At 42.2% G+C, this 10631-nt stretch overlaps 1 protein-coding gene across 3 annotated transcripts in view; it reads left to right on the top strand.

Moving 5' to 3' along the window:
* Window positions 1-1009: 1009 nt before the first annotated feature.
* Window positions 1010-10631, top strand: part of PPP4R4 (protein phosphatase 4 regulatory subunit 4) — a 58891-nt gene continuing 49269 nt past the window's right edge. For all 3 annotated transcript variants that reach the window (XM_053946061.1, XM_053946060.1, XM_053946062.1), the window contains exons 1-2: window positions 1010-1125; window positions 1623-1696. In XM_053946061.1, the coding sequence (XP_053802036.1) occupies window positions 1015-1125; window positions 1623-1696 (185 nt within the window). In that variant the 5' untranslated portion in view covers window positions 1010-1014. The remainder of the gene's footprint in view (window positions 1126-1622; window positions 1697-10631) is intronic.

Below are 10631 nucleotides of genomic sequence, written 5' to 3'. Positions count from 1 at the left end.
TTGTGAAGAGTGTGATGACTTCGTCAGAGTTTCACAGTTTACTGCCAAAGATGTATATATTTTTTTTTTAACATTAATATAAAAGCGTTCATTGGGGGAGGAACCTGTTTTGGACTTTTCATTAAAAACAGCATTTGTTTTCAGTTTCTCCGGTGTAATTCTGCTTTGACACGCTGTGAGACGGGCGACACTGGTGGGGGGTCCCAGCGCCGCTGGCGGGGAACGCGGCGCCCCCAAGGGAGGGGCCGAGGAGCAGCGGCCGAGCGAGGGGCAGCCCCCGAGGCCGCACCGCGGCCGGGCAGCCCCGCGCGGGCCCGGGCGCTGAGGGGGCCGCGCCTCCGCGCGTTCCGCCGCTGCCGCGCCCGGCGCTGCCCTGCCCCGCGGAGGCCGCGGTAGCGCCGCGTTGCCCCGGAGACCGGCTCGGCGGGGCTGGAGCTGTCCCGGCCGGCGGCTGCGGCGCTCACCCGGGGAGGGAGCCGAGAGGCTGCGCCGCGGGACGGGGGCGGGGAGCGTCACTGCACCACAGCGACCGTCCCTCCTCCCGGGGCGGGCGGAGAGGCGGCACCCGGGCACCGCGGCGGGGCTGTTTCGCTCCGCTCCGCGCCCTGCCCTGCCCTCCTGCCCCGCCGGTGAGGTGCTAGCCCGCAGCCGAGGGCTCCGCCCGGCCCTTCTGCCGCCCGGGGGCTCCCCGGTACCCGCGCCCTCGCTGCGGACAGGGGTGGCCAGCGACGAGGGCAAACTTGGCTCGAAACTCCCGCCCGCCGAGGCACCAGCGGCCGCAGCGGGCTCTCGGGGCTGCGGGCGCCGGCCCCGCCGCCTGCCCGCCCGGGCGGAGCGGAAAGTTTGCCGGCAGGAGGCTGGGCGGGGGCGGCGACCGCCCGGCGCTGCCGCAGTGTGCGCGCCGAGCCGCGGCTGCTGCCGGCCGAGGGAGCGCCGCGGGGCTTCGGTCCTGCCGCCCTCCGTGCGATGTGAGGCTCGGGGACAGCGTCGGCTGCCGAAGGCTGTAGTTGTTACATGCACCCAATAATCTTCTCCAAAATGGATTTTAGTCATAGCATTTTTGGATACATAGAAGACCTGCAGGAACTAACTATTATAGAGAGGCCAGTACGCAGGAGCCTGAAGGTATATACCTCGAAAAAGAACGGTGCTTTAAAATCCATTTTAAACTGTGTCTGTTTTAATTATGCACAAATAAGCGAATAGACCGTTTTTTTTGTGGCTTTTTTTTTTTTTTAACAGCACCAGGATATGAAACATTGTTGTCAGTCATTTTAGAATAAACAATTTCGAATTCTATGTAGCAGGGATTTGATGTTTTCAATATAAGATTATCAAGATGGGAACAAATAGACTAGCTTGCATCTTTAGATGAAATTATATGCCACTTATTTAATAGTGATAGTGTCTGACTTGAAACTGTACTTCTCTGGCATTCTATCTTTTCCTGGTGAAAGATTTATTTGATTGAATTTGAAATGTTGGCTAGAGGTTTCATGAATAAATTCAGATTACTCATTAAGCTCTCCCTGTATGTGTGGGGAGAAAGGGGTTGTTTTAAGACTAAAACAGTGAAGTAGTCAGGCATTGTAAACTCATAATCTCTATTTCACACTTGACAGACGCCAGAAGAAATAGAAAGATTGACAGTTGATGAAGAACTCAGTGATATTGAAAGGGCAGTTTATCTACTCAGGTATTTCCTAAAGTGTTGCTGTGAAACATTGCTGACCATCATGTTTACATACAGCTTTTTTAGTGTTTTACTCTTCACTCCTTTAATTTTCTGTCTATTAGTAGTTCTTTCACCGTCAATTATGTTAAGCATACAGGCAAGATGAAAATAGGTACTGTAGTTTACAAAAAAATCGCCCTATAATGGGGGGGTCTGTGTACATGTATAAGAATTTCTGAGCTTTTAATATGTTCCTCACCAGCACAGAGTTGTACTTAATCATCTTTCCTCCTGCAGTTGATTTTGCAAGATTCCCTGAGTGTCAATGTTATTAATACCAAAAATTCAGGGGGTTCATACTCACTCCAAGCAAATATTCACACATGGGCAGTTAACACAGGTTGGTAACACAGCTGTTCTAGCATCCTGTGTGTGTTTGGACTTTCAGATGAGAAAACTTGAGATTAGTTCTATAGTACTTAGAAATTACTGTAGGAAATACTGTGTTAATACTTCCCTCTGTTCTGGTTTTCATCATCTTACCTCCTTGTTGAAAGTATTTATTTGCGTCTATTTGAATAACTTAAATTTGGTAGTTTAAAGCATGAATCTTTCAACTACTGTGTAAGTCATCTTTGAGCGTACAAATGTTCTGGGGAATTTTGAGTTGAATATGCATTTTTAAACAATACCTAGTAATTGGAGAACCAGCTGCAGCTCCCTCTCAGTTTGCTTATTCGGCTATTTTAAGTGCTTTTCTAGTCTATGCCTCTGCTCAGTATTTAGAATAGATATTCTTGGTGGTAGAGTTTTCTCTTTTTGGGGTGCATGGCATTATTTTTAAGTTATCATTTTTGTCCACTGGTACTGCTTTTGATACTGACTTCTGTTTATGGATTGGGTATTTTTTTATGCTGAAATTTATTAAATAGAGGATTTTAAAACTTGCTTTGCTCTTAGTTGCTGTAATCAAAGCAGTCTGTTAACTGTAGAGAAATTTGGAGGAAACAGTTTGCATGTGGCACCTATCACTGAAAGGATGTGTGTCCATTCTGGGTTTTACCTCACAACAACCAGCATAGGTGATTTTTTTCCTTTCCCAGTGTGGTAGCAAATTTCTTTGCTCTTTTTCCAGTTAAAGACCACATTTCCAGCATATATGTCCTAACTAGTTCATTGCCTTTTTAAATGGCAAAAGGTTCCACTTCATGTCTTTCATTTTATCAATTGCTTTTCAACCTGGCCTTCTCCTGACATCTTTATCTTCTCTACTTGAGCAGCTGTTCGAGACATAACATTCTTTTCCTTTTAATAAAGCATTCATTTTTCCCTCTGCATTGTTCTCATTGCTGAAAGGTACCTTCAACTCTGCTTGGTAGGCTTTTTGTAAGCTAGTCTTACTGTGCGTGTATGTTAATTCAGCAATCCAGTGGAAGCTGTTGCTGTTGAATAGCATGTTGCTGTCATTGTACTGAGTAGAGTAAAAGCAGAATTGAAAAGCTGCCTGTAACCTAGTAATACCTTTTATAGAATATACAAGAGTATGTGCTTTTGGCTAGTCAGGAATTTTTCATCTATTTTAATACACTATACCTGCCTGTTGCTGTTTGATAGTAATGTCACTCCAGTCTTTCTGTGCCTTATTTTCTCACACAGATGCATTATTCAGTGTCCTTCAGGTTGTTCCTTATGTGGGACTAATCTTGATCTTATCCAAAAAGCCACTGCCTTTTCTGAAAATCTGTCTATAGAAATAGCTTTGCTGAGATTGAAACAAATTGTTATGACACCTCTGTTGTATCCCATTTGGAAAGGATGGTGTTATCTCCATATACATTAAAAATATACATGAACAATAATAGAAAGCAGATCTCTCATCTTAAATATCTACAGGTAACATCAAAACACTACTATTGTCACAATGTCTTTTGTATTGTCATTTGCTTATTGCACCCTAATCTGCAAGTTGAAGATTTTAATTTGCTGAGGTATCTTCAGTGTTGCTTGTACAGTGCAATGGAGCTGATTAATAATAGATAAAACCTTTGTACGCTACAGCAAAGCTAATGTTTACTAGTGATTTTCTGGGAAAGTTCAGAAAGAGTCTTCACATTTTAAAGGCTTTCATTCTGAACAAAAAAACTCAACCACTTTCTTCTCTTTTCACATCCTTTCTTTCTAAAACCTGTCCCTAACTTCTCCTCCTCCTCCCTACCCTTGAACTTGGATTTGCTTATATGCAGAGTTGTTGTATGATTGCTAGATACTTGTTTTTAGAAGATTTCTGCTCCTGAAGTCTTTTACTATAGTAGTCTGAAAATGGATGCATTGAGATCCATGTTGGAGAGGATAGATTTTCTTTTTTTTCCCTAGTGACTGAGTCTTGCTTACTGTACATATGAGAAGGTATTAATTTAATTTTCCAACTCTCAGAGTTTCATCAGTTATTCTTCTCTTTTCACTTCTTGTGTTCTTCACTTCTCATTTGCCAGTAGTACTGTACAGTTTTTGGTGTGGTCTTTCAGTTGATATTGTAAAGTTAATTGCTTTGCTCATCTGGTATGTATTTGTAACCATCTAATGATTATTTTGTATTTCCACAGTGTCTTGTCTGTGTCTAGCAATTATGTATGGTCACAGATTTTGTAAATTTCTGTTCATTGTGTTCTCTTAAGTATGATATAGTTATAAACCTACAAATGCTTTTGGCACGTGGTAAGTGCATTGATACTTTGATCGTGTGTGAGATCTCACTTCCAAGAGACATGATTTCATTGTAATTGTTTTTTTGTTGTTGCCTATCATAATGTGGTTTCATATTCTAAAGTGATAATTGTAATTTTGATAATCCTGAAAAGTTAATCTCTCTCTCATTATTATTTCTAGTCAATGTCTTTGCTTTCAGTCTCCCCTTTTGTGCTAGTACTATTTTTCAGATAACTATGTAAAGAAGATCTAGCTAAAGCTGAAAATTTCTAGTCGCATTAATTTTCAGATAAATCGACTCTTTAATTTGCTACATCATGTGGATATAGAAACAGTTCTGCAAGCAAAAGGAGAGGATGTAGTAGCTCTCCTGGTGACTAGGGTTACTTTAATACGACTTGAGTGTAAGTGAACTTCTGCTTTAAATTGCTGATTCCCAGAATACTCAGTTTTAATTAGGTACCATTCTGCAATTAGACTGAGCAAGTTCTAATTTAATAAGACTGTGGTAACAAAGTGGACTGTAATTTGTTTTAATCTAATTTAACCTTGATTCTGGTAGAGGAACTGGGCTTCCTTAGACCAGACTGCCAGGGATGTTTATGAACTTCTCATTGAAATCAAATGGGTTTAGGGATTTAGGGAGGGAGAGGCATTTGAGTGTCTCAGATCTATGTTTTAGAGCTTCAGCTTGTGTGTTTGGTGGTTTCTGGAGCCTCTAACAGGAATTACTGAAGAGTTGTATTCTGTCTGTGCTTTGCGTGATGCTGGCCCAAGAGAAGGACAAAGACAGCAAAGTAGCTGTGTGTCTTAACCAAGTCAGTGTCAAGATTGATGGCTTATCATAAAACCAGCAGATTAAGAGAAGCTGCTGGAACACACTGAAGCAACTGAATAGTTTGCATTCCACCTCAGAGCATTGTGACCTCTACCAGTGGCAATAAGCAGCTCAGGGACAATAATTTTTATAACTCTTGTGAACTTTTGCCTGTAATGAGTTTTCTGATGCTTGATTCATTTTACTACTTACATTAATTTGCCTTACCGTAGCTCACTCTTTTATGGTATACAGCCCAAAGTAGGTATTTGCCTGATGAGAATCTGGTTCTGGATGCTTACTGGCATATGCACTGCAGGGTGGTTTGTTTTCTGAGGACTTTTCTGATAGATTTCCCTAGGGCTTTTACATTGTTGTGTGTACTGTATGATTTTGTATTCAGCTACTTTTTTTTTTTTTTTCATTTGTGCCTGCTTAGTGTTAAAACTTCCAGACCTTGACATTTGTGTCATACTCAAAATAACATGGTAATAATGAGTTATCAAGGTGGAAGATTGAATTATTCACCCTTTTGGGAACAAAACTATTTTTTATGGAGAGATCCTATCTATCAGTGTAGAAAACAACACAATCCCTTTCTAAAACATTTAACACAGTTTTTGAAGACACAATAGATACTCTGTCTAGACTGGAAAGAATTCAGTGCCTCTAAAGTTATGGTGACTTAAAAAGGCCACAGCAACAACAAGAAAAGTTGTACTTTATTGTACAAGCTATCCTTGATTAGCTAAAGCATTCTCAAATTCTAAACATCTTTTAATGCATTTTATGTTGTTGATTGTGAATGTCAAAACCACTACTATTTAAAAGTTTGTGAGATTTTTTGTCTGGTTTTTAGTGATGGTGTTAATTTTGGAAAATTTAATTTTTCTGGAGGTACAGGCAAATAACTTCAAAATAATTTGATTTTAAATGAAAGCTTTCATTTACATGTAACTTTAGGAGCTGATTTTCTGCATTCTATCAGGGTTTTTTGTGTGTGTTACATAATAATGAAATCTGGCAACTCAGTTCCAGTTATACAGTTTATGATTCTGATGCATACTGTTATACTGAACAAACCAGCTGTAATGCTCAGCATATTGGAAAATAGTTCTTCCATCTGTCCTGCCAAGTTGTAAATATCAACATAAAAGGTATTTATTCATTTTCCCCATCTTTTATTTTTCAGATTGCAACTTAAGTTTTATAAAAGTTTAATTCTGATTCACTTAGTTGGACAGATGAACAATTTGTTTGACCTTAAATGTGTTATGCAAATTAACTAATGAGTATAAAATGGATTTTTTCACCTTAAAGTAAAAGGTGTACCTGTAGACTCCTAAAGTGTTGCTAAGTCACATCCTTTTATTGAAATTTAAATTGGTACAAATACTTCTGTTAATCATATTTGCTGAGTTGAAACTGCAGCTGAGGAACCAGCTGTGAATATACAGAACAGAGTTAATGTAGTGCATTGAGAAACATTAAAAAAAAAAAGGAAAGAGAAAAATTTCAGTTTTCTTTCTCAGGCTACAGTGCAAGAAGATGACAGTGCCAGTCCTCTCCCTATTCTAGTGTTTGTGCTATGTTTGCCCTTTTGCCTGCACAGCACACTGGGGACTTTACCTGAGGCAAAGCCTGAAAATGATGGATAGTTTTAAAACTGATCAACTCTGTGGTCCAGGACTTTGTAGACCTTAAAAAAAAACCTGTGCCATCACAAATGAATTGAATAGCAGCATGGAAACAATGCTTGGGAGGGAGTGAAATGCCTGAAACTTTGGCTGGCTTATGGTATTTATGAAGTTATGGTTTCCTGGTGTCTGGTTTCACAGTCAAGTTAAGCTGAAAGAAGCTTTCCTGGTATCAGAGAGGAGCTCACCTCTCCTTTCATTATGTGACTGCATGTTACTGGTAAGTTTTGTGTACCAGCACTGATGCTATTGCAGCCACACAATCTCACAGTCAGATTAGGGAATGCATGCTAATTCTAACAAATTTTTCAGATGCTTGCTTCCAACAAAGTGTGAAATAAAATGCAACTGCTTGTGCTACTATAAATGGGAACATAAACAAGAAGTCACAGCTGGTAGATTACTCTCCTGTCAATAGCAAACCAGATTTAGTTCTTACTCTAATTTTGAAGGCATACTTTGGATCTGTGAAGTAAAGTACTGGTTGAAATGACCACAGGATAGAAAGTATCAGCTGTTGTTTGTATAACAAGGCCTTTGACATAAAATGGACCTAAAGAATCATTACAGTTGGAAAAGACCTCTAAGGTCATTGAGTCCAACCTTTGAATAAACACCACCAGTCAAATAAACTATAGCACTATGTGCAATACCCTGTCATTTTTTGGACACTTCCAGGGATGGAGAATCCACCACTGCTCTGGGCAGCCTTAACTACCCCTTCTATTAAGAAATTCTTCCTGATCTTCAACTTGAACATCCCCTGACACAGCTTGAGGCCATGTCCTCTCGTCCTGCCACTTGTTGCCTGAGAGAAGAGTCTAATCCCCCACCTGGCTCCAAACCCCTTTCAGGTGGCTGTGGAGAGTAATAGGTGGCTGTGGAGGCTCACCCCTGAGCCTCCTCTTCTCCGGGCTAAACACCCCCAGCTCCCTCAGCTGCTCCTCACAAGTCTTGTGTTCTGGACCCTTCCCCAGCTCTGTTGCCCCTCTCTGGACACAGAGTGCCAGCCCCTCAGTGTCTCTTGTCATGAGGAGCCCAGAACTGAACACAGCACTCGAGGTGTGGCCTCACCAGTGCTGAGTACAGGGGGACAATCCTTGCCCTGTTCCTGCTGGCCACACTGTTGCTGACACAGGCCAGGATGCCATTTGCCTTCTTGGCCACCTGGGCACAGCTGGCTCATGTTCAGCCACTGCAGCCAACCTGCAGTCCCAGGTCCTTTTCCACCAGGCAGCTTTCCAGCCATTCTGCCCTCAGCCTGTAGTGCTGTGTGGGGTTGCTGTGACCCCAGTGCAGAACCTGACACTTGGACTTGTTGAACCTCATGCCACTAGCCTCAGCCCATGGATCCAGCTTGTCCAGATCTCCCTGCAGAACCTTCCTACCCTCCAGCATACTGACATTCCCACCGAACTTGGTGTCATCTGCAAACCAACCAAGGGTGCCCTTGATCCCTTTGTCCAGATCATTGATGAGTTATCAGACAGGGCTGTCTCCAGCACTGAGCCCTGGGGAACACCACTAGTGGCCATCTGCCAACTGAGTGCAGCACCATTCACCACCCCTCTCTGCCTCCAGCCTTCCAGCCAGTTCTCAACACAGTGAACAGTACATCCATACGAGTGGGAAGCTGGCTGCTGCTCCAGGAGAAAGATGTGGGAAACAGTGTCAAAGGCTTTGCTGAAGGCAGTGTAGCCTGTAGCCACACCCTACACCACCCCTGCTTGGTTCACCTGCTCATAAAAGGGAGATCAGGTCTGTGTGAGATTTGGAAGTCTGCCTGAGCTGTGGTGTGAGAGACCAGGTAGCTCTTCCTTATGTGTTGTCAGATTTTTCTCTGGAGATGTCAATTAGATTTGTGTTTCAGAGCTTCTTTGCTCATGACGTAATAAGGAGAAACTAGATATATTTTTGAATATCAAACACAGTTGAAAAATCTGTGGGTTTCCTTAAATTCTAAATATAATTTGTTGTCCTAGGAAAACCTTATCATCCTCTCCTAGAAATGTTTGACACAGGAATATCCAGAAAAATATTTCCTATATTTCTTTCTTTCTACATGATGGATCCCATACATATATAGCATTACCCAGCAGGAGAGTGAGTTTCTTTTGTTTTTGTTTGGATGAGCAATGGCATTTAATAAATAGGTTTAACAGTTGCACAGTTCATTTTAGGTGTCACATAATTCATGTATAAATACAATAATTCTTTATATCACCTTCCTTAGAAAATTCCAAGTGTTTATAAAAACATTTTGTGTGCATAAGGAGCTTTTATCCTCATGCTTGCTCAATATTACTAATTTAAATTTGTTCATTTGCCTGATTTGGCAAGAGATGATAATATTGGACTAGTTTTTTTCAGGACCTGGAAATGCATCTATGAAGATGTAGATGGGAAAATATAATATTTTGTGTTAGAATACATCAAAGGTACAGACTCTTCAAAGAGTAGATCAAGCTGTCCATTTTTGGCTAGTCTCAATATGCTTTCACATGATAGTACCCTGTAAAATAATGACTGTTGTATGCTAGTGACCAAAACACAAATCTCTAGTCAATTTTTATAGAATCTTTGAATGGCTGGGGTCAGAAGGGATCCAAGGTCATCTAATACCAACCCCGTGCCATGGGCAGAGACACTTTCAGCTAGGCTACTTTGCTCAAGGCCCCATCCAACATGGCTATAGATGCTTCCATGGTTGGGAACTCAGGGCAACCTCTTTCAGTGCCTCTCCACCCTCACAGTAAAGAATTTCTTCCTAATACTCAATTTAAACCTACTCTCAGTTTGAAGCCATCTCTGTTTGTCTTATCACTACATGCTCTTGCAAGAAGTCTTTTTTCAGCTTTTTCCTGTAGGACCCCTTTAGGTACTGTAAGGTTTCTGTAAGAGGCTGCTCTCTTCCCCGGGCTGAACAACCCCAATTCTCTCAGCCTTTCCTCACAGGAGAGATGCTCTATCCCTTTAGTTGTCTTTGAGACCCTCCTCTGGACAGGATCTTTGTTACCCTCCTTCTTCAAACACATTGATGTCCTTTCTCTGCTGAGGAAACCTGACCCAGCACTCCAGACTGGGTCTCATGAGAGCAAGGGTAGAGGGACAGAGTCATGTGCTTTGCTGGCCACGCTGCTTTGGATGCAGCCCAGGAGACAACTGGCTTTCTGAGCTATTGCACAGTGCACGCAGCCAGCTCACATCCAGCCTCTCTTCCACAAACACCCCCAAATCTTTCCCAGCAGGGCTGCTCTGATCTGTTCATCCCCTGGCCTGTATTGATAACAGGGTTTGCCCTGACCCAGGTGTAGCACCTTGCACTTGGTCTCGTTAAACCTCATGATGTTCTAGCAATGCTCAGCTTGGTGTTGGTGGCAGACTTGCTGAGGCAGCACTCAATCCTGTTGTCTGTACCATTAATGAAGATACTGAATGACACTGGTCCCAGTACTGGACCTCTCAGGGACACTACTCATCACTGATGTCCATTGAGACTCTGAGACAATGACCATTGTCCTCTAAATGTCAACATTCAACCAATTCCTTATTTGCTGAATACGTTTTTCTTGCAAATTCCTTCTGGTGTTTTGAGGATTACTTTGTTGTAGGCATAGGAAACCATTCACATGTCATGATGTGATGTTTCTGTGGCCCTGCACTCTGACTCCATATGTTGCTAGCACAAAGAAGAAACAGCAGTTACTGATTCAGTTACTCTTTCCCTAAAAGCAGT

This window comes from Vidua chalybeata, chromosome 6, assembly GCF_026979565.1.
Source record: "Vidua chalybeata isolate OUT-0048 chromosome 6, bVidCha1 merged haplotype, whole genome shotgun sequence".
Lineage (NCBI taxonomy): Eukaryota > Metazoa > Chordata > Aves > Passeriformes > Viduidae > Vidua > Vidua chalybeata.
This window is presented reverse-complemented; position numbering and strand designations above follow the sequence as displayed.